At 46.8% G+C, this 23,908-nt stretch overlaps 2 protein-coding genes across 2 annotated transcripts in view; both read right to left on the bottom strand.

Moving 5' to 3' along the window:
• Positions 1 to 4,940, bottom strand: part of ppm1e (protein phosphatase, Mg2+/Mn2+ dependent, 1E) — a 108,123-nt gene extending 103,183 nt beyond the window's left edge. Inside the window, exon 1 of the mRNA XM_078422620.1 lies at positions 4,711 to 4,940. Coding sequence (XP_078278746.1) covers positions 4,711 to 4,940 — 230 coding nt within the window. The remainder of the gene's footprint in view (positions 1 to 4,710) is intronic.
• On the bottom strand, positions 4,907 to 23,095 carry rad51c (RAD51 paralog C). The gene is made up of 9 exons (XM_078422623.1): positions 22,824 to 23,095; positions 20,174 to 20,432; positions 17,775 to 17,941; positions 13,067 to 13,200; positions 10,853 to 10,984; positions 9,560 to 9,626; positions 7,244 to 7,304; positions 5,889 to 5,949; positions 4,907 to 5,038 (listed from the first exon to the last, which is right to left on the bottom strand). The coding sequence occupies exons 1-9, from the start codon at positions 22,939 to 22,941 to the stop codon at positions 4,940 to 4,942; spliced, it is 1,098 nt and encodes a 365-aa protein (XP_078278749.1). The 5' UTR covers positions 22,942 to 23,095; the 3' UTR covers positions 4,907 to 4,939.
• Between the last annotated feature and the right edge of the window lie 813 nt (positions 23,096 to 23,908).

The following is a 23,908-nucleotide window of genomic DNA, read 5'->3' as shown; positions in this document are numbered from 1 at the left end:
GGCATGGAAACAGATCCTTCAGCCCTACGAGTCCAAGCGGACCATCAATCATCTGTTCATACTAGTTCTCTCTTATCCCACTTTCTTAACCACTCTCCACACACTGGGGGTCAATTTACAGAGGCCAATTAACCTGCAAACCCACGTCTTTGGAATGTGGGATGGAACAGGAACGCCCAAGAGGAAAGCCACGTGGTCACAGGAAGAATGTGCAAACTCCACACAGACAGCACCGGAGGTCAGGATCAAACCCGGGTCTCTGGCGCTGTGAGGCATCAACTCTACCACCTGTGCCACTGTCCATGCTCTTGCGATCTCATGTCTCCATTTTACAGCTCTTGATTCTTTTGCGACATACCTGACATAATAACAATGTACAATGGCCAATTAACCTAGCAGCAACATCTTTGGGATGTGGGAGAAAACAGCAGCAGAGGGAGAACGCGCAAACAGAGAGCAGCCAAGGCTCAAACACGGGCAGCTGGAGCTGTGGGGCAGCAGTACTAACTGTGGCGACTAATACATACACAGCAACAGTGCCCACAGTAATGTGACACTCAGGCTTTTCTACCCTAATCATTGACATCCTGGCTTTGAATTCAATCCCACTGTAAAAGTCCAGATCAGGAGGTATTTTCCTGTACCTGGGAAAATGAGAAGTGACGGTAAACATGTTTTTAATTGATGGGTTGTGGTATATTTCAAATAATTTGGCGATATTTTCACTGGAAGGTCAGAGATTAAGGGGAGACCTGATAGAAGTACATAAAATTATGAGGCATTGATAGGATAGACAGTCCGACTCCCCACCCCCCAATAAGTGGTTAAAATGCCAACAACTAGAGAGTATAACTTTAAGATAAGAGAGGCAAGGCTTAAAGGAGATGTGCAGGGCAAACCTTTTTTTAAGCACGCAGAGGGTGGTGGGTGCCTGTGGAACACACTGCCAGAGGTGGTGGGTGCCTGTGGAACACACTGCCAGAGGTGGTGGGTGCCTGTGGAACACACTGCCAGAGGTGGTAGGAGAAACAGATATGATAGTGGCATTTAAAGGGCTTTCGGATAGGCAAATGGAAATGCAGGAATGGAGGGAAATCGATCAAGTACAGGCAGAGATTAGTTTATCTTGGCATGTTTGGGCATTGTGGACCCCAAGGCCTGTGCCTAAGCTGCACTGTTCTATTGTGTTGCCATGGCTAAATAATTGTGATTGCCTGTAATATGCGATTGGCAGCCTGGTGTTCGAGACTGGGATGAAGTTGCCACTTTGTCATCACTCCCTTAAACTGTCGGGCAGCTGAGGTTACATACCCCACTTGTTTTGCACATTACTGCAGTGACAACATATCGGAAACACATTGGTTGCAAGGACTTCAGGACACCCTTAGGCACAATAAAAAACAGGTTTACTATTTCTTTGAAATACAGTCAGGTACTGCTGGAAGCACTCAGTGGGTCAGGCAGGGCCTGTTGAAAGAAAGAGTGCTAAATGCTTCAGATCTGAGATCCTTTATCAGCCCCTGGCTGTGCTTTCAGCAACAATTTGCAATTATTAAGCACCTTGACAATATGCAAAGTTGTCACAAGGACGATGCCATCAGTTTCTGGTGACCTTGCATGAATAATGTTGAAATGGTGATCTCATCCCTGCTGTCAGCAGCCTTCCACAGCCAGGCTTCTGCTCAGCTCACCCTTCAGTTTCTGTCAAATCTCCCATTCTATCAGTGGTCCCAGTGTGTGAGCAAGGGTCTGATATCCACCACGGTGGCATACTCACTCACTCACTCACTCACTCACTCACTCACTCACTCACTCACTCACTCACTCACTCACTCACTCACTCACTCACTCACTCACTCACTCCCTCCCCATATTGATGCCAATTAATATCCTCGGTCTCTGCTATTCCCTTCGAGCTCCATTTCCATTATTCCCACTAGCCCTGAATTCTGGACAAAGCCACTCTTCAAGCACAAAAAAGATTGTCACTTTTGTCTGTTGGATGCATCCATCAAATCTCCTCTCATTCCGCATTGACACAAGGACAACCCATCCACCCTAGGTTAATTTTGTAAATTAAATCCATCATCCGCGGCAAACACAAGTTGCTGGAGGAGCTCAGCAGGTCAGGCAGCATCTGTGGAGGGAATGGACAGGCTGACATTTCGGGTTGGAACCCTCGTTCAGACTCCACAGATGCTGCCCGACCGCTGAGATCCTCCAGGACTTTATGTTTTACTCAAGATTTTTGCATCTTCAATTCCATGTGTCTTCATCATCAGTGGGACTGTTCTAACAATTCTTTTCTGGGACCTTCATAGTCAGGTAACTAGAATTGGACACGCAGCTTCGGTTATGGACTAACCAAATTTTATCAAAAATTCAAAACAACTTCCCTCTTTTATAATGAGATAGCGATGAAGGGACTAATAGTATTGCTCCCCCAGAAACTGGTATGAACACGATGGGCCGAATGGTTTATTGCATCACAGAGCACAGAAACAAACTGATTGATCCACCAAATTTATGTAACTGCCAATTTTTGTGTGGGAGTGGCAGTGAAACATGAGCAATAAAATACGAGATTAAAAAATGATGCAAAGAAAACAAGGGACAGGGAGAGACACACGGACAACAACGGTGAGCATGGGTCAAACAGCAGGGGACAAACCATTCTAGTAGGAGGTGGCCAGAGAGAAACAAGAGGAACTTTGATCATTCTCTTTTAACAGAAATTACAAATATTAATGGAATAAAATGTTCTCTTTCAGACGTGATGTTAAATGGTGGGCTTGTCTGGTCTGTGGCATTAAAAGCTGTCCCGTTACCTTCAGGAGGAGAGCTCTCCCTTGTGTCCTGGCCAACATTATCTCTCAATGATGGTGGGCAGGGCAGAGGACAGCTGGATGACACAGATCGGCAATCGCCACAGAGCGAGACTGAGAATAAGTGATTTATGATCTGGTCTGTGCTGAATGAAAGGCCCCGGAACCATTTTCAAAAATAACTTTGAAGAGAACAGAACAGACAAGGGACCACTTGGACCACCCAGAATAGACATAATAGGCTGAATGGCCTCCTCTGTGATTTGCACTCAGACAGCATCAGTCTTCAGGTACATTTATCTCAAACCTTGGGTTGACAGCAGAGCACTAGTGAGTCATGGTTTGTTCTTTTCAGTGCAATTTATTGTAAAATTCAATTTGTTCCAACCAGACAAAACCTGAAATGGGCTTTGGCTCACAATAAACAGTTTTCTCTTCCTTAGTGTCCAACATAGACCCTGGAAGCAAAGATCATGCATTCTCCTCTGCTTTGACCAGAATCAGAGCAAAGTTGGTCTGAAGAAGAATCTCGAACCAAAACATTACCTATCCAAGTTCTTCAGAGATGCTGCCTGACCCACTGAATTACTCCAGCACTGTGTTCTACTCAAGATTCCAGCATCTGCAGTTCCTTGTGTCTCCATGGTTCAATGTTTATCAGATTTTAATGCCACCCGTTTGACCAGCTGACTCTTTGTGATGGCCATGACCCACGCACGGAGAGAAAGCTCACTCTCAGCTCCCAGAAGATCGTAGGTGTGTCCCACTTCCGTTGCTTGAGCGCACAGCCAAGGCGTTCGTTCCCTGTGCAGTGTTGAGTGAGTGCGGCAGTGTGGGCAATGTCAACTTTTCAGATGAGACATTAGCCAAGACACTGTCCCCACTCTACATCATATGTGAAAGATGCCATGCCAGTGAAAATCTCTTGCCAGTGTGACAGGCATACAACTTCCTGAGATAACACATCACCTCACCGCTGCTCGTGGGAGCTTGCTGTGCATATGCAGTACGTTTCCATCGAAAGTGCAGCTATGGTTGCAAACCTCTTCAGATTGTTCTGAAGTTACAAAAGGTAACAGGCAGATGCATCCTCCCTGTGCTTTATTTGACTCCTGGTCCACGCCAACCAACCATCACCCGTTCGCACTAATTCTATATTCTCCCAGTTTTTCATCCACTTCCTATACATTAGGCGTAATTTACAGAGGCCAATTAACCTACAAACCCACACATTTTAAAACGTGGCAGGAAACCAGAGCACCTGGAAGAAACCCATACAGTCACAGGGAGGGCGTGCAAACTCCGCACAGTTAGCACCAGAGATCAGGATCGATCCAGGGTCCCTGTGGTTGAGGCAGCAGCTCTACCAGCAGTGCCACTGTGCTACTATTAATTGTATTTATAATCATATTTATTTTATTAAAGGAATTGAAATTCCATCACCACCATCATGGCAGGATTTGACCTCACGACCCAGGTCCCAGGATCAGAGGTGTAGTAATAAAACCACAATTACTGGGCGGCACGGACTTGGAGGGCCGAAAAGGCCTGTTTCCGGCTGTATGTATATGATATGATATGATATGAATGTTATCAGACTCCTGTCAGGCAGGCAAGTGCCGCAGCAGTGGGTGACAGACCAATGCCATCCTGGGTGGTGACTACAAAATGCATTTACTTGCAACACATCAGAACAAGAGATAAAATAATAATTATCTCCCTGAACAATACAATGGTAGGAGCTCAGCAAAATGGAGGGTTTTAACAAACGTTAAAGGTTGTGCTGATTCAGGAACATAAGACTGACAAAATGGAGGAAGTGGACTAAGGTGGTTCTAACTCCATGAACATGTGAAACCAGGGAGATCCAGCTTCCATCACACACCTGTGTCCAGTGGGCAAGAGAGCAAACCTGGCAATGGGCAGGGAGAGCCAGTTCCTCCTTACAAGGGGAATCTTACAGTTCTCCAGTCCATTCTGATTCACAGAACCTGCAGCCAATTCGGACCCAACAGTGATCCAAATCCAACCACCCACATGGATCCATGACAATACACCGGGTCGCCGGGCTTGTTTCTCACGACGCCACTTGGAGCAGCATGGAATGAGCCACATCACCGCCCATCCTGGTCATCTGTCCGTGGGCGTTTACGTGGGTTGGCAGAAGAACTTGAAGATGGCTCTGGCGGCTGGACGTCACGAAAACCCAGTGACTGAAAATGAAAAAAATAGGGATCGGAGAGAAGCAATTACAGTGTCTGTACGGAGTTTGGACGTTTTCCCTGTGACCGGGTGGACTTTCCCTGGGTGCTCCGGTTTCCTCCCACATTCCAAATTCGCGCAGGTTTGTAGGTTATTTAGCTTCTGTAAATTGTTCCTAGTGGTGTAGAATAGAAATACACTCTAGGGAGGCTGATCGTTGGTCGACGTGGACTACGTGGGCCTGTTTCCGCACTGTATCTCTAAACTAAACTAAATCCCTCTTTCCCCCTCTTCCCAGGCACTCCCTTTTAACATTTCCATTATCTTTCTTTTCTCCCTCTACAACCTTATTCTTGTCTTCCCTGCCCTTGGGACCTCTCATCACTGCACCTCCTCCTATTTTGTCCCCAACAATCTCTCTCCACACCTCTCCTCATACCATTCCCGAACTGGGAGCATCCATTAAGATGGCACAGTGGTGTACCTGGCAAGGCTGCTGCCTCATGGCGCCAGAGACCCAGGTTCAATCCTGACCTCGAGTACTGCCTGGGTGTAGTTTGCACATTATGTTTTGACAGCATGAGTTTCCGCCAGATGCTCTGGTTTCCTCCCACATCCCAAGGACATGGAATTTTAGTTTAATTGGCCTCTAAAAATTACTCCATGAGAGAGTGGGATAACGTAGAACTAGTGTGAATGAGTGATCGATGGTCAGCATGAACTCGATAGGCCAAAGGGCTGTTTCCATGCTGTATCCCTAGAACTAATAAAACTATTATCTGATGAAAGGGGTGAACAGTTTCTTGGAACTAGCAAACCTCAAAACTAAATGTAGAATTGAGATACTGGCAGATGACTCACGGTTATCTGGTATGGTACTGTCGCTTCCTTTTGAGTTGGCGATTTATAGAGGGAAGCAAACCTGGAGAGGAAAGAGAGCAAAAGCTGAAAGGACTTTGCAAAGACAGCTCAGTTCATGTCTGCAAGTGTCTTGGAAACTACCCTTCATTATAAACTGGACTTGACATGAAATCACACTAAGCAGTTTCACTTTACAGTTTAATTCAACTTTACATTTACCGTAGAACCTCTGCGTTTACTACATTGTCCCACATTTAACTTCAGGGTAGAGTAGAGTAATGTATTAGCCAAATTCCTGGACCAATGAACCAGCAAAATGATTGTTTGAGCTGTGAACTTAATTTGTACAAAACAGGAATCAGTAATAACGATGGACAGTGTTTAGAAAATCAAAGAGATTATTAGTATATGCACAGAAAGGAAACTTTGCTCCCTTCCCCAGTCAGGGCCTACATGTGACTCTTCACCACAACATGGAGAACATAGAACAGTTTTGCCCAATGTCTGTGCCAAACATGATATTAAGCTAATCTCTACTGCCCACATGTGATCTATATCCCTCCATTCCCTACATATCCATCTGTCTGTCTAATATCCTCGTAAACTCCACTATTGCATTTGCCTCCACCACCATCTCTCCTACCGACGTGTGTAAGAAATAACTTCTCCACATATCTCCTCTAAACTTTGCTCCTCTCACCTTTAAGGTGAGAAAAAGGCAGAAAATCTCCTGGAATGGGAAATCATACATTAAGTAACCAAATACAACAGCAGATTAATATCAGCCTTGTTGATGAAGACCATGCCCAGATGTGTTAAACAAATTGAGATGCTACAATGGATTTAAAGGCCACTAAGCCCAACTTGCCCATCTTGTTATGGTCACATGGATGATGTCCTTGTTCAATGCAACTAATCAAAAAACAAGGCTCAATGGCGCAACTGCTGCCTCACTGCATCAGAAACCCTGGTTCAATCCTGACATTAGGTACAGTCCGAGTGGAGTTTGCACGTTCTCCCCGTGACCGTGTGGGTTTCCTCCGGGTGCTTTGGTTTCCTCCCACATCCCAAAGATGTGTGGGTTTGTAGGTTAATTGGCCTCTGTAAAATTGCCTCCAGTGTGTAGGGAGTGGATGAGAAAGTGGGATAACATAAAACCAGTATGAACCGGTGATCGATGGCCAGCATGGACTCAGTGGGTAGAAGAGTCCGTTTCATGCTGTATCTCTAAACTAATGGCCGTGCCTGTTCACACAGCGCTGGTCCACCTCTCCCCACTGGGGGCAACAAAGCTCTGTGGCAACTATGATCTCACCCAGCCGTCACATGTGTAACACACACGTTTCATCTCTTACCTGAGTTTGCCTTCCCAGTGTAGAATCAAGCGAGTGTTTGCTGCATGACCCCAGCTTTCACCTGATCAAAACAAGAAGCCATCTTTAGCAGCGTCAGATCTCTGCTAAACCCAGGACAATAGACTCTGGAGCTTTGGAGAATCCCTTCGAATTTTACTAACGACCAAGGATGGTTCCACCTGACTGAGCACACAGAGTATGGGGACGGAGGGCCGCTACCTTAGAATAAAGCTCTGTTTTATGGACCTGAGAGAAGGGAAGATTTCTTCAGCCAGGCTACGGATTGGTGGAATTCTCTGCCCCTGAGGGTGGCGGGCATTTTGTCATTGATACTGACACAGGATTTAAGGGAATGAATTAGGGAAGTGGATGAGGAAAACTGAGGGGGGAAGCAAAGCACTCATTCACACTAGTTGTAAAGCAGGCTAATTAAGCATCCCTCTCCCGCTGTGCTAAAGACATTAGGCTGGGAAAACCATCTGCGTGTCCACCAAGTGTGGCCATTCTTGAGCATGAAGGTGGGAAAAGTTGCTCCAGAGAAGCAGTCCTGGCATTCTCAGTTACTTGGTGTGAGAGAAAACTAGGCGATGTTTGCAAATCAAGGTGCAACAAATACTCCACAGAGAAGCCAACAGCTGGGATAGGGTTAAACCTTTACCTCATATGAAATGATAGGCAGTAAGGCAGACAAATTAGGTTAAAAAGAAATAGAGTTAGGTTCTTCTGATGTGCAGTATTGGTCCAAAAATATTTGGACTAGTTATAGAACATTTACTTAAGATCCAAGGATAGACAAGGTTGGGAAGATGAGGCAAGCAGACACTGGGAGGATTTGAACATAAATCCAGTGCAGTGTGAGGCCTGCCTTGTCCTATATCCTCTGGGATCTCTGTGTTGACCACTACCTGGGTAACTTTAACCCTGCATAAACTACATTTGATCAACATAGTAGTCCAAGAACTTAAATCCTGGTACGAAGACAATAATAAATGAATGTTATTCGTCACTAGCTACACCATAGTTTAATATTAATTAAATAACACCACACACACATATATATAGTGGAGCCATTTTAACCGTACTAAACACGTGGCCTTTTAAAATCTGGTAAGACCACTTAGAACACAGAACATTACAGCACAGGAAAAGGCCCTTTGGCCCTAAATGTCCACGTCAAACATGATGCCAAGGTAAACTAATCTCCTCTGTTTGCATGTGATCCCCATCTCTCCATTCCCTACATATCTATGTGCCTAAAAGCCTCTTAAATACCGCTGTCATATTTGCCTCCACCACCGTTCCTGGCAGTACAATAACGGTGCCCACCACCCTTTGTGTAAAAAAACTTGCCCCCACACATCTCCTTTAAACTTAGCCCCTTTGATCTTATAGATATATAAGAATTGTTGCTGAGATTTATGTCCAGTCCTGTTACTAATGCAGAGTGTCATAAGGTCATAAATGATAGGAACTGAATTAGGCCATTCGGCCCATCAAGTCTACTCCGCTGTGTTTACTGTTGAGGAGACAGGTTGTCCATGTCCACCAGTTGTGGACGCGTGGGTTTGGCAGTGCTTGTGTTATGGTGCACCAGTGGTTATATCACCATGCACAGTAACAGAACCCTAGCTGGACTTTAATCTTAGAGTGGACGTCACTCAGATGCTCGAGCTGCCCGAGGTCAGCTGCCCACGGGTGAAGGGGCAGAGCTGCCATCTTTGTTTTTCAAAAGGTCATGGGTCATGACTATTGGCAAATCACATGGCTGCTGCGGGAGAAAGGTTAACATTACCCAGTCAATGGCCAACACAGAGATTACAAAGGACACAGGGCAAGGCAGACCTCGCACCACAGTGTCTCGTCAAAGCCCTCGGCATCTTCCTCCTGCCCTGTATATCTCAATCTCCCATGCATTCCCTATTTCCACTGCTCTACCATTGGACTAAACCTCAGAAATCCCTCCCAAAAACCTCTCTCCAGCCTCTTTCACCTTTAGGATAGATACACTTTCGGAGACCAGGTTCAATCCTGACCTCCAGCACCATCTCTGTGCAGTTTCCTTGTCCTTTCTCTCACTGTTTGGGTCTCTTCCAACATTCCAAAGACATTCAGATTGGTAGGTTCAAAATAGCCCTTGTTTTACGGATGACAGAACTGCTGGGCAGAGGGAAAAGAGGTTGCATACACACATGACTGTGTTGACGGGGCGGGGAGAGAACGGTGTGGGGAATGTGGGTGAATAAGCTGGACCCTGTGCCCCGGAGAGTTGCAACACCTCTTTTAATACAAAGCTAGCCTAAAACTGTGGACTCTCACCGAGGGCAGGCACCAACGAGGACTGGGTTTCCCCAAATCGTGTGGTCATCTGGTTGGTCAGCACCACCTGAAAGAGAAAATGGTCACTATTACAAGGTGGGGAATAAATCTGTCACAGCGAGAGAGTGTGCAAAAATGAGATAGAGCACAGAAGCAGGCCCTTCGGCCCAAAGTGTTCCTGCTGACCATCCATCACCTTGTTACAGTAATCCTGCATTAATCCCATATTATTTTATTCTACCCTCATTTCCATCAATTTCCTTCGGTATCTACCACTAACCTACACACACACACAATAAACTTGAACGTCTTTGGGATGTGGGAAGAAACTGGAGCACCCGGAGGAAACTCACGTGTCACAGGGAGAACGTGCAAACTCCACAGCGACAGTAACCAAGGTCAGGATTGAACCTGGGTCCCTGGTGCTGTGAGGCAGTAGCTCTACCAGCTGTGCCACTGTGCCCATTAATCATTGGGTTCATCAGATCTTATGAACTCTTTCATTACAGGTCAGTTTCCCCATCAGATAATAATTTGGACGTTTCAGCACCCGGTGCGACTCGGCCGCGGGGACTTCCATCCCCTTGCGGGGACTGTGCGGGTCGGTCGGGGACGAGCTGTCTGTCCGTGGGCGTGGGGAAGAGAGTGGAAGTTTTGTTGCCTCCATCACAGTGAGGGGGTGTTTGGAGTCACTGTGATGGACGTTTGTGTTGGGGTTATGTGTCTTGTGTTCTTTTTTGTATGACTGCTATGTAGTTTCGTTCGGTACCTCGGTACCGAATGACAAATAAAGCTCTGTTATACTGTTATACATTAGGATCAGTACTTTGTTTGTGATGTGTACAGCAGTACTCTAAAATCAATTGACGTTGTATACCCAATAGCACCTTTTGTCTACAAAAGTATCAGGATCAAAACATCAACTATTTATTTTGCACCACAAATGCTGCTTGACCAACTGTGTTCTTCCAGCAATTTATCTTTCATCCCAGATGCCAGCATCTGCAGTCCTTGGTCTTCCTGACTGAAACCAGGTCTGGCCTTGTCTGGGACAGCACTGTGGTAAGGGATCACCCCAGGGACCGGGCGTGGGCCTAGTCCAAGAGCAAACATCGGCTCAATGGCCAAATGGCTTCCTTCTCTACACATGGAGTACGCCCCGCCAGCCAAGGTGAGGTCTTGGAGTGAAGCAGAGTCGAGCAGATCAGAATGAACTGAAGCTGTGTGCTGTTCCAGCCTGGGTGTTGCCACGCTCCAGCCCCGGGTGAGAGCGGGATGCTGGGTTTTACTCACTGCCACCTTGTAGTCATTGGCCCTGGTGATCAGCTGCTGAACCAGTCCATTCAGCAGCCGCGTCCGCAGTGACAGATCCTCCAGGTCGTGGCGGAACGGGAAGGCAATACTGTCAATCACCACTAACCGCACCTGGGAAAACATGGAACAGAGTTCAGCCCAACCCCAGGCAGGGAGCACAGCTTTTGTAGCGTTACAGAAAACAGCTCAACATTTACCATCTCAAGCGCATTTAGGAACTTGAGAAAAACACCTAGTGCTGGAGTAACTCAGCTGGTCATCTTTGGTGGGAATGGGGAGGTGACGTTTTGGGGTAGGTCCCTTCTTCTGACCCAAAATGTCAACTGTCTATTGCCCACCACAGATGCAGCCTGGCCATCGAGTTTCTCCAGCACATAGTGTTTTGAATAAGAGTCCAACATCTGCAGTTCCTTGTCCCACTTAGGATCTTGTATGTTTGAATCAGGTCACCCCTCGTTTTTCTGAACTCCATAGAATCAGCCATGATCACATTGAATGGCGGTGCTGGCTGAAGGGCCGAATGGCATCCTCCTGCACCTATTGTCTATTGAATGCAGCCTGTCTGGCTTTTCTTGATAGAACAACCCTCAGCCCAAGGATCAGCCCCGTGAAGCTCCTTTGGTCTGTCTCCCGGGTTACTGGCCCCAGGTTTCCCCACTCAGACCAACCCTCGCCCGCTACCCTCTGCCTCCCATCGCTGGACATCCAGGGCTCTGACCCGGACTTCTGCAATATCTTTAGGCAAAGTTGCTCACAGTGTTGTCAGGGTGATGCAGCATTTTGATTCGGTGACACAGAAAGAATGGTTATGTATTCCCAAGTCAAGGTGATGTGTTGCTAAGCAGAGGGGAGGGGGCAGAGAACGGGAAAGAGGAAGATTGTGGGAATCTGGAACTGCTGCAGTTCCACGGAATGTTGCTCTCCCGTACATCCTAATCATTTTAGTGTTCAGCTGGCTGGGCTGTGAGCTCTAGTTAACCCTCCCATCAACTTCTGTTTCATTCCTTAGAAGGTGCTCCTTTAAACATAAAACTTTGTCCTACAGCTAGGTCAAAGTGACCTAATACCTCCTGATGTGTTTTGGTGACGTGCCAAGGAACTCTTTTGTTAAAGAAATGCAAGTCTCAGGACCTGAGCCAGTAGCCACCCTTACCTGGGGCCACAGTGTCAAATTAGAACATAGAACAGTACAGCACAGGGACAGGCTCTTTGGCCCTCAATGTCAGTGCCAAACATGATGCTAAGACCATCACTTATCAATCTGCACATGACCCATATCCCTCCATTCCTTGCATATCAATACACCAACCCAAAAGTATTTTAAATGCCACTTCTTCTTCCCAGCAGCGTGTTACACTCACCATCCTCCGTGTACAATAAACTTGCCCCGTTCATCTCCTTTAAATTGAAGCCACTGCTCCCCCCAGTGGCCACACTGAGCACACATTGGCCTCTTTGATAAGCTGGAGCTTGAATTCTGACAAGCTTAAAGTACACACTCTCTCATCCCCGTGGTTGCGCTGAAAATTTTGAGTTATGCGCTATCTTGTGGTCCAACAGAGATCTGACCCGTTTACCCACCTTTTCCCTGTAAGATGCAGAAGGACCTTTGTGCAATCTAATTCACTAAAATGCACTCTTTTAAATTTACATGGCTCCACATTAAGATCTTAAAGAGCCAAAGAGGAGAAAAGAAGAGATCCGTGGATACAAAGCACGAATCATCAGATGTGAATTCATTGTCGTGCCTGATGAGGCATTGCCTACATTCCCTGTATATCCATAAAAGTTTCTGCCACAACAACCACCACCAATTCCTGTGTAAAAAAAAATTCCCCAGACATCTTTAAGCCCTCTCACCTTAAAGGTATGCCCTCTAGTCTTTGACATTTCCACCCTGGAAAAAAGGTTCTGACCCAACTATGCCTCAAATAATATTAGATACTTCTACCAGGTCTTCCCTCAACCTCCAATGTTCCAGAGAAAACAATCCAAATTTGTCAAACCTCTCCTTATAAAAACATATCCATCGCTTCACAATTGCTGGGTCCAAATCCTGGAATTCTCTGGTTAATAGCAGAGCAGAAGGACCTTCACCGGAAGGACCGGTGATCCAAAGAGGACATCTCCGGGAAGGAGATGATCTACCAGCCGAATCTTGGAGGAACAGTCTAGGTCTCGACCAAGCCTTACCTTGCGATGTTCAGCTAGGAAGTCATCTAGCAGATGAGCCTGCGCCAGGAGCTCCACGTAGTCATGGCAACGGAAGTAGTAGATGCGAGAGAGGATGCTGGAGACGGTGAACTCTTCTACTGCCTCTCGCTGGGCTGCAGGGCAGAAGCCATCTGTCTCATTTCTTGCATTGACATTTGATCTCCCCCCAAATCCCAGAGCTCCAACAAATACATTGGACAAGACCATGCCTGATTATATCCCTCTGACTGGTAGGAAGTGCCTCTGGACTCCCTCTACCAGAGCCTTTACCAGAGGAAATAGTTTTAATGGCTCTAGCAAAATCTTTTAATCAACTAAACATTTTATTTAAGGTATCACAAAATGCTGGAGTAACTCAGCAGGTCAGGCAGCATCTCAGGAGAGAAGGAATGGGTGACGTTTCGGGTCGAGACCCTTCTTCAGACTGATGTCAGGGGAGGGGGCAGGACAAATAGGATGTAATGTGAGACAGGAAGACAGTGGGAGAACTGGGAAGGGGAGGGAAAGGGAGGGAAAGGGAGGGAGGGAGAGAGGAACTATCTGAAGTTAGAGAAATCAATGTTCATACCGCTGGGGTGTAAGCTGCCCAAGCGAAATATGAGATGCTGTTCCTCCATATTGCGGTGGGCCTCACAATGACAATGGACGAGGCCCATGACAGAAAGGTCAGACTGGGAGTGGGAGGGGGAGTTGACCTGGGAGCCACTGGGAGATCAGGTTGGTTAATATATTATTATTATTATCTCCTGCGGTTGCAGGGGAAAGTACCTGGGGAGGGGGTGGTTTGGGTGGGAAGGGACAGGTGAACCAGGGAGTTACGGAGGGAACGGTCTCTGCGGAAAGCAGAAAGGTGAGGAGATGGGAAGATGTGACCAGTAGTGGGATCCCGTTGGAGGTGACGGAAATGTTGGAGGATAATTTGTTGTATACACTGGCTGATGGGGTGGAAGGTGAGAACAAGGGGGACTCTATCCTTGTTATGAATGGGGGGAGGGGGAGCAAGAGTGGACTGCGGGATATAGAGGAGGCCCTCGTGAGAGCCTCATCTATAATGGAAGAGGGAAACCCCCGTTTCCTAAAGAATGAGGACATCTCTGATGCCCTAGTATGAAACACCTCACCCTGGAAGCAGATGCAGTGTAGACGGAGGAATTGGGAGTAGGGGGATAGAGTTTTTTACAGGAGACAGGGTGGGAAGAAGTGTAGTCAAGATAGCTGTGGGAGTCAATAGGTTTGTAGTAGATGTTGGTCACTAGTCTGTCTCCTGTGATAGAGATGGTGAGATCCAGGAACGAGAGGGAGATGTCGGAGATGGTCCAAGTATATTTAAGAGCAGGATGGAAATTAGTGGTGAAATTTATGAAGTCAGTGAGTTCTGCATGGGTACAAGAGGTAGCACCAATGCAGTCGTCAATGTAGCGGAGGTAGAGTTTGGGGATGGGGCCAGTGTACGCCTGGAACAGGGATTGTTTCGACGTAGCTGACAAAGAGGCAGGCATAGCTAGGGCCCATGCGAGTGCCCACAGCTACGCCTCTGATTTGGAGGAAGTGGGAGGAGTCAAAGGAGAAGTTGTTGAGGGTAAGAACCGGCTCTGCTAGGCAGAGGAGAGTGTTGGTAGATGGAGATTGGCTGGTTCTACAGTCGAGGAAGAAACGGCTTCAAGACCCTCCTGGTGGGGGATGGAGGTGTAGAGTGACTGGACATCCATGGTAAAGATGAGGGAGTAGGGGCCTGGTGTGTTTTTAATCTTCTAAACTCAAAGGAAATACAAAGCTGGAATCTGCAACCCGTTAACATCTGTTGTGATTCTCATGATTCTCCACAGCATCCTCCGGATGGAGAGATCAGTGTTATGGAGGCACTGATGATGTAGAGCCATGTCCATCGGAGGGGTGGGGCAGGAAAGTGGGAGCTAGATAGAGCTAGATAGAGCTCTTAAGGATAGCGGAGTCAGGGGGTATAGGGAGAAGGCAGGAACGGGGTACTGTTTGAGAATGATCAGCTATGATCACATTGAATGGCGGTGCTGGCTCGAAGGGCCAAATGGCCTCCTCCTGCACCTATTGTCTATTGTGACTGCTGAGGACCTGTGCCCTGTGCTCCAGCATTCTCCTCCCTTTATCCAATTCCCCAGTGAGCAGGGCTCACTATCAGGAGCGAACCAAAACTGGACTGTCCCCCAATATTGCAATCAGCAATTTTAAATTTGGGATTCAAGAGCTCCTGGCTTTGTGACCTCAAGAGCATGAATGCTTCTTTCTTAGCTGTTATCGGACTTAAGCAGCTATGAAGTGCTAAGGGACATACTGTGTTTGCAAAAGGCAATTTAGAAAACCAAAGTTTGTAATAAAGTAATTCAGTGCCAGAAGAAAACCCATTCAGACCTGTGCTGGCCATTTGTGCTGTCCCCTTAGTCCCACTTCTCTATCGCCACAGCACTGCAAATTTTTATTTTGCTAGAATTTAATTTCTTTTGACATTTGCCATATAAATTGTTTCCATGCAGTTTAAGGAAGCACATTCCATATTAAAACAACTCACTGTATCAAAATAAAATTCCTTGCCCACTCTCATCACAGATGGGCAATCAGCAGTCTTGTTTCTCTGCTCTGTGGTGCCAATTTCCCAATCTCAGACACTGATCCGTCAATAAACTGATGATAGGATATAGACACACAATGAACTGCAGATGCTGGAATCTTGAGCAAAGCACAAAGTGCTGGAGAAACTCAGTATCTGCCTCACCACCACCACCCCAGGTAGCATGTTCCAGGCACTCAACACCCTCCGAGTAAAAAACCTGCCCCGCACATCTCTTAAACTTTGGCCGTCTCACATTAAAGCTACACCCTCTAGTCTTTGACATTTCCACGCTGTCTAACTTTTCTGACTGTCTACCTGATCTATTCACCTATATTAATAGGAGGAATATCCAATGATTCAGAAAGTCTGTTAGTTTAGCACTAAAGTCCAAGGGTGCTAGATTTTCAGTTTTACTGCACTTCAAACCTCTACCTTTCAGTTATTGACCTTTACTTGTTCATGGCAAACCTCACCCTGTCACTGCTAAGTGCAAATTAAAATCTTTGACGAGGGGATTTGGAGGCTTTGTGGCCAAGATTGCAGGTGATACGACAAAACGTGGAAGGGCAGGTAGTGTAGAGAAAGCAGGGACTCTGCAGAAGGACTTGGACAGGTTGGGAGTGTGGGCAGAGAAGTGGCAGATGGAATATAGTGTAGCAAAGTGTGGAGTCATGCATTTTGGTAGCAGGAATAAAGGCGCAGACTATTTTCTAAATGGGGGGAGAATCCAGAAATTGGAGGCGCAAAGGGACTTGGGAGCGCTGGTGCAGGATTCCCAAAAAGTTAATCTGCAAGTCGAATCAGTAGTAAAGAAGGCAAATGCAATGTTAGCAATTATTTCGAGAGAGCTTCTATACAAAAGCAGGGATTAAATGTTGAGGCTCTATATGGCGCTGGCAAGGCCACATTTGGAATATTGTGAGCTATTTTGGGCACCATATCTGAGGAAGGATGCGCTGGCTCTGGAGAGGGTAGAGGAGGTTTACAAGGATTATCCCAGGAATGAGTGGGTTAACCTATGATGAGTGTTTGTCGTCACTGGGCCTGTACTCGCTGGAGTTTAGAAGAATGAGGGGGGACCTCATTGAAACATACAGTATAGTGAAAGGCTTGGATAGAGTGGATATGGAGAGGAAGTTTCCACTAGTGGGAGTCAAGGACTAGAGGTCAAAACCTCAGAATTAAAGGATATTCTTTTAGGAAGGAGATGAGGAGAAATTTCTTAAGTCAGAGGGTGGTGAATCTGTGGAATTATTTGCCACAGAAGGCTGTGGAGGCCAAGTCAGAGGATATTTTTAAGGCAGAGGTAGATAGATTTTTGATTAGTACAGGTGTCAGAGGTTATGGGGAGAATTGTAATTGATTTTACTAGCCAAGTATGAAAACAAAACAAATATGTAAATCATACGAGGAATCTGATTTGCCATACAGTCATACCAAAAAGGCAATAAAACACGCAACCACATAAAAATTTAACATAAATATCCATCACAGCGGCACCTCCACATTCCTCACTGTGATGGAAAGCAATAAAGTCTCCTATGCAGGAGAATGGGGTTAGGAGAGAGAGATAGATCAGCCACGATTGAATGGCAGAGTAGCCTTAATGGGCCGAATGGCCTAATTCTATTTCACTTCTGATCTTATGAATCCTCAGTATAGGCTTAATGCCCATATTTGACTTTATTTTAAAGTTCATTCACAGTGCACAGGAAAAGCTCTCATGTAGCTTTGAGATGATAAGATGTGCGAGGGGCATTCTGAAAATACTCTTCCTCTTGGAATGGTGCTCTGGGATCTTTAATATGGACTCGAGGGACAGAACTACACTTGTTTAACATTACACGATGGTGTTGGCAATGCAGCACTCCCACGGTACTGTGCCGGGAATTGTCCACCTCATATTTCTGCTCAAGTGGCTGGAATGTGATTCTGGTTTGGAAATGTACGAGCTTCCTGCCATAGTACAGCTCAGCAGGACGTCCGACAAAGTCTACACCACGCCAACATTAATAGCCCACCTCAAAGGACGAGGGAACTCCTACTGCCCCATCCCCACCCCCTTTGCTCTACCAGATTGCTGAGCTCAGCTGAGCAGCATACCTTCGTCTTGACCAGACTCGGCAATGAGGTGACAGTGGTGGACAGCAGCTTGAGCAACCTCTGCCACCCGCTCCACAACAAAGCTGCCTTCGGTGTCGATGTACACGGATTCCCCACCAAGACCACCGAAGCACTCAGGGATCTGTGCGTCCACAACTAGTTGGATACTGTGCAAAGTAGAACAAAACAGAGAGAGGGTCTCAGTAAACCAAGCAATCACAGATACGCAGGTGACACAGTAGATTACAGATGCTGCATTCTTGAGTAAAAGAAACAAACCGTTGGAGGAACTCAGGGGATTGAAGGCTTTGGGACCAAGTTTGCAGATGATGCTAAGATAGGTGGAGGGGTAGGCAGTGTAGAGGAAGCAAGGACTCTGCAGGAGAACTTGGACAGGTTAGGAGAGTGGCAGAGAGGTGGCAGATGAAATTCAGTATAGCAATGTGCTGAGTCATGCATTTTGGTAATAAGAATAAAGGCGTAGATTATTTTCTAAATGGAAAGAGAATCCAGAAATCGGAGGGGCAAAGGGACTTGGGAATGCTGGGCAGGACTCCCAAAAAGTTCATTTGAAAGTCGAATCGGTAGCAAGGAAGGCAAATTCAATGCTAGCATTTATATCAAGAGGACTGGAATACAAAAACAGAGATGTAATGTTGAGGCTCTAAAAGGCGCTGGTCAGGCCGCATTTGGAGTACTGCGAGCAAATTTGGGCCCCATATCTGAGGAAATGATGTGCTGGCTCTGGAGAGGGGCCAGAGGAGGTTTACAAGAATGATTCCAGGAATGAGTGGGTGAGCATATGATGAGCATTTGACAGCACTGGGCTTCTACTCGCTGGAGTTTAGAAGGTTGAGGGGGCACCTTATTGAAACTTATGAGTTGAAAGTGCTGAAGGTCAAGTCACATGCACCAGATGGACTACACCGGCATAATGAAAGGCATAGCTAGAGTGGATGTGGAAAGGATGTTTCCTCTGGTGGGAGAGTCTAGGACAAGGGGTAATTTCCTCAGAATTAAAGGGCGCTCTTTTAAAAAGAGGTGAGGAGGAACATCTTTAGTCAGAGGGTAGTTAATCTGTGGAACTCATTGCCACAGAGGGCTGTGGAGGCCAAGTCAGTAGATATTTTTAAGCAGAGATAGACAAATTCTTGATTTGAAGATAGACACAAAATGCTGGAGTAACTGCCTGGCACCTTGGCTGTCTCAGCAGCTTTGGGCCTGGACCTCCACCAGTCCCAGCAGCTCTAGGAAACAACTGTAGATGCTAGTTTAAATCAAAGGTAGACACAAAATGCTGGAGTAACTCAGCGGGACAGGCAGCATCTCTGGAGAGAAGGAATTCAGAATCTGAAGAAGGGTCTCGACCCGAAACGTCACCCATTCCTTCTCTCCAGAGATGCTGCCTGTCCTGCTGAGTTACTCCAGTTCTTTGTGTCTATCTTCGGTTTAAACCAGCATCTGCAGTTCCTTCTTACACATTCCGCCCTGACTCTGCCCCCTGCCAGTCTCTGCCATTGAGTTGGTCCTTGTATAGAGTGGCTCCCAGTGAGCTCTGGATCAACACAACAGCCTATATAACAGGGCAACATTTGTTTTTAAAAGTACGGATTAGCAAACCAGATTCTCCACTTTTTTAACCCACCATCGGTTTGCCAATGCTTTAAATAGCACAACGTTCTTCTGAACCTCAACCAGGCAACTTTCATGTGCCTGACTACAAATGAGTCCACAATTTCTACAGCTACCTCTACTAGGGTGTAGTCCATCTGGTGCATGTGACTTGACCTTCAGCACTTTCAACTTCCCAAGCACCTTCTTCTCAGTAATAGTGACTGCACTCCACCTCACTCTCTTGAATTATATATCTGTGTAGATATCTAAACCATTTACATTACTCCCTGAAAATGGCGTTACAGGTAGACTGGATTGTCAAGAAGGCTTTTTGCACATTGGCCTTCATCAATCAGGTTGGGATATTATGTTACAGTTGTACAAGATTTTGGTGAGGCCACATTTCGAGTATTTTGTAGGAAGGAACTGCAGATGCTGGTTCGTTTGAAGTATTATGTTCACTTTTTTTTTCACCTTCATGTAGGAAGGATATTGATAAACTGGAAAGAGTGCAAAAATTTACGAGGATTTTGCCAGGATTTGATGCCCTGTGGTATAGGGAGAGGTTGGGCAGGCTAGGATTTTATACTGAGGGGTGATCTGATAAAGGTATATAAAACCAAGAGAGGAATAGATAGCGTGAATGCACAGAATCCTTTACCCAAAGTAGGGGAATCAGGAACCAGAGGATATAGGAGAGGGGAAAGATTTAATAGGAATCCAAGGGGCAACTTTTTCACATCAGGTTGTAGGCTGAGCGTCATAGACAAGGCGAAGGTTCATACCTTAGCTGTGTTTTACCAACACCAGGAGCGCCACAAATCTCCATAATCTTGGCAACTGGCACCCCTCCCCCTAGAACTTCATCCAGAGCTGAGCTGAAGGTGATTATGGAGCCTTGAGCATGCTCTTCCTCCAGCAGTTCCAGGGCTGTGCATTTCCGAAATGATGGCAACCCATCACTCTGCTGGGATTCCTCTCCGGAGCTCCTACATCTCACAATCTGTAGGACTTCCAAGGCCTCCTCTTTAGAGATGCCCACCTCTAAAAAGTGACAAGACGGATCAGGGATTAACAGCTCTGACAAAATAGGAAACACTTCCCTCTCCTGCTCAACCAGTCTGGTGAACAATCATCAGGAGGAAATAAAAAATGCTTTGATGCTGCTGTGTCAGACATAGCACATAGAAGTGTGAGCTGCGAGGAGGATGCTATGAGGCTGCAGGGTGACTTGGATAGGTTGGATGAGTGGGCAGAAGCATGGCAGATGCAGTATAATGTGGATAAATGTAAGGTTATCCACTTTGGTGGCAAGAATAGGAAGGCAGATTATTATCTGAATGGTCAGATTAGGAGAAGGGGAGGTGCAACGAGACCTGGGTGTGCCTGTACATCAGTCACTGAAAGTAAACATGCAGGTACAGCAGGCAGTGAAGAAAGTCAATGGTATGTTGGCCTTAATTGCAAGAGGATTTGAGTTTAGGAGCAAGGAGGTACTACTGCAGTTGTACAGGGCCCTGGTGAGACCACACCTGGAGTATTGTGTGCAATTTTGGTCTCCTAATTTGAGGAAGGACATTATTGCTATTGAGTGAGTGCAGCGTAGTTTCACCAGGTTAATTCCCGGGATGGCGGGGCAGACATATGATGAAAGGGGATCTGATAGAAACATACAACATTTTTAGAGGATTGGACAGGGTAGATGCAGGAAAAATGTTCCCGATGTTGAGGGAGTCCAGAACCAGGGGTCACAGTTTAAGAATAGGGGGTAGGCCATTTAGGACTGAAATGAGGAAAAACCTTTTCACCCACAGAGTTATGAATCTGTGGAATTCTCTGCCACAGAAAGCAATGGAGGCCAATTCACTGGATGTTTTCAAGAGAGAGTTAGATTTAGCTCTTCGGGCTAAAGGGGTCAAGGGATATGGGGAAAAAGCCAGAAGGGGCTACTGATTTTTGATGATCAACCATGATAATATTGAATGGCGGTGCTGGCTCGAAGGGCCAAATGGCCTACTCCTGCACCTATTTTCTATGTTTCTAACAGGAAGGAACTGCAGAACAATAGACAATAGGCGCAGGAGTAGGCCATTCAGCCCTTCGAGCCAGCACCGCCATTCAATGTACAATGAACAGTACAGCACAGGAACAGGCCCTTCAACACACAAAGTCTGTGCGAACATGATGCTAAATTTAATTAATCTCCTTTGCCTACACGCGATACTTATCCCTCCATACTTTGTATTTTAATGTGTGTACCCAAAAGCATCTTAAACATCACTATGACATTTGCCTCCACCATCACCCCACTTCAAAAATGTATCCTTCACATCTCCTTAAACCTTTGCCCACCTCACCTTAAAGCTGAGCACTCTAGTCTTTGACATTTTCACTTGGGGAAAAAAAGTTGGAACTGTCAATCTTTTTAGGACTAGTAATCCAGAACCTTGGAGCAATGATTTGGAGACAAGGGTTCGAATCACACCATTTGGTAGCGAGGGAATTTTTGAATAAACTTGGAATAAAAAAGTAGTCTGTGTAATGGTGACCATAAAACTATCAAATCTCATCTGATCTATTGAGAAAATGTAATGGATCATCTTTACCCTGCATGGTTTGTACACTCCGAACCCACTTAATGTCCCCTGAAATGCAACAATAAACCACTCAGATAGTAAACCCTGCCCTTGGCCGCTTACGGGAGCTGTAGATGCTACTTTGCCAAATAAGGCACAATGTGCTGGAGTGATTCAGCGGGTCAGGCAGCATCTCTGGAGAAAAGGAATAGGAGACGTTTCGGGTCGAGACCCTTCATCAGCCTGAACTCGGTGGGTAACGGTAGCGCGCCTCCGTCCTCGGTTAGTTACGGTAGAGTGCCCCTGCCCTCGGTTAGTTACGGTAGTGTCCCTGCCCTCGGCGGGTTACGGTAGAGTGCCCCGGGGGTTACGGTAGAGTGTCTCTGCCCTCGGCGGGTTACGGTAGAGTGTCCCTGCCCTTGGCGGATTACGGTAGAGTGTCCCTGCCCTCGGCGGGTTACGGTAGGGTGCCCCTGCCCTCGGCGGGTTACGGTAGAGTGTCCCTGCCCTCGGTTAGTTACGGTAGTGTCCCTGCCCTCGGCGGGTTACGGTAGAGTGTCCCTGCCCTCGGCGGGTTACGGTAGAGTGCCCCGGGGGTTACGGTAGAGTGTCTCTGCCCTCGGCGGGTTACGGTAGAGTGTCCCTGCCCTTGGCGGGTTACAGTAGAGTGTCCCTGCCCTCGGCGGGTTACCGTAGGGTGCCCCTGCCCTCGGCGGGTTACGGTAGAGTGTCCCTGCCCTCGGCGGGTTACGGGAAAATGTCTCTGCACTCGGCGGGTTACGGTAGAGTGTCCCTGCCTTCTGGGGTTACGGTAGAGTGCCCCTGCCCTCGGCCAGTTACGGTAGCTCGCGGCCTGTACCTTTGCTCAGCTCGCTGGCTCTCACCGCGGTCACGTCCTCAGCGCTCTGGAAGCCGCAGGCAATGAGCTTGGATCTCAGAGCGGGTGGTAGCGGGAAGCTGCCCAGGTCCCTCTGCATCTTTAGAACTGGCAGCTTCTCCACTACTGCAGCCCCCGGGCGGTCCCTTCAGTGAGGAGACCCGTCCGCCTGGCACCGCCGCCGCTTTCCCGCCCACCCTCTGCAGAGCCACCTCGCGACCAAGTATAGGCACTGCAGGTCTTTAAAGCAGTAGCGCAGCCCAGAGGCTGCATCTGAAGCAAAAAAGACACCTCCTTGGAGGTAGAGTAAATGGTTTCCAGTCCATGACATGTTTATCAGAAGTAACGTTTATCAGAAGTAAAGTAAAGAATCAAACGTAATAAATTACAGAGAATATCGCCCATCACTCTCTTACATTTGTGTCAGAATTACCGTACCAAGCCATGATGCAACTCGTCATGGACAGCACAGCGGCACAGTTGGTGGAGCATCTTTTATGGAAACAAGGAACTGTAGATGCTGGTTACAAAGGAAAGACTCAGAATGTTGGAGTAATTGGAGGTATGGGTCAAGCAGCATCCCAAAAGAACGTGGATAGGTGATGTTTCGTGTCAGGACCATTTTTCAGACCTGGCATCTATCATTGCCAGCTCTTGCCCACACCCTCCCCTAACCTTTTTCTATCGGTTATCTTCCTCCTATTCCAGTCTTGATTAGGAGTCCCTCCCCCAAAACATCGGTTCATTACCATTTACAGATGATGCCAGACCCGCTGAGTTCCTCCAGCAGTTTCTTTTATCCTCAGAAAATATTGTTTATCAATCATTCTCAAGAAAAACACTGTCATTCTTGTATCTAAGGCCAATTCCATCTTCTTTATCACGGTAGACATCAGGCAGCATTGCAGAGAACACCATACTCAACAGTGTGGGGCCAAGCACACAGCCTTGCTCCACACCAGTGGAAGGGTCTGAAGGGTCATCCTTTATTCTAGCAAAATTGCAACAACATAAGAAACCAACAGAATTAGGCCATTTGGCTTTCCAAGTTATTCACAGTTTTTCCT

This window comes from Rhinoraja longicauda, chromosome 26, assembly GCF_053455715.1.
Source record: "Rhinoraja longicauda isolate Sanriku21f chromosome 26, sRhiLon1.1, whole genome shotgun sequence".
NCBI classification, from domain to species: Eukaryota; Metazoa; Chordata; class Chondrichthyes; order Rajiformes; family Arhynchobatidae; genus Rhinoraja; species Rhinoraja longicauda.
Note: the sequence above shows the minus strand (reverse complement) of the source record. Positions and strands in the feature narration are given on the sequence as shown.

What these genes read in the sequence shown, in the direction of transcription:
- rad51c (XM_078422623.1), bottom strand. Translation starts at nt 22,941, where the DNA reads ATGCAGAGGGACCTGGGCAGCTTCCCGCTACCACCCGCTCTGAGATCC. An exon ending in GTTGGTAAAACACAGCTAAG is followed by an intron (nt 17,942 to 20,173) that starts GTATGAACCTTC and finishes TACTTTGCACAG; the next exon opens with TATCCAACTAGTTGTGGACG. An exon ending in CTCGTTGGTGCCTGCCCTCG is followed by an intron (nt 7,305 to 9,559) that starts GTGAGAGTCCAC and finishes TGTTTTGATCAG; the next exon opens with GTGAAAGCTGGGGTCATGCA.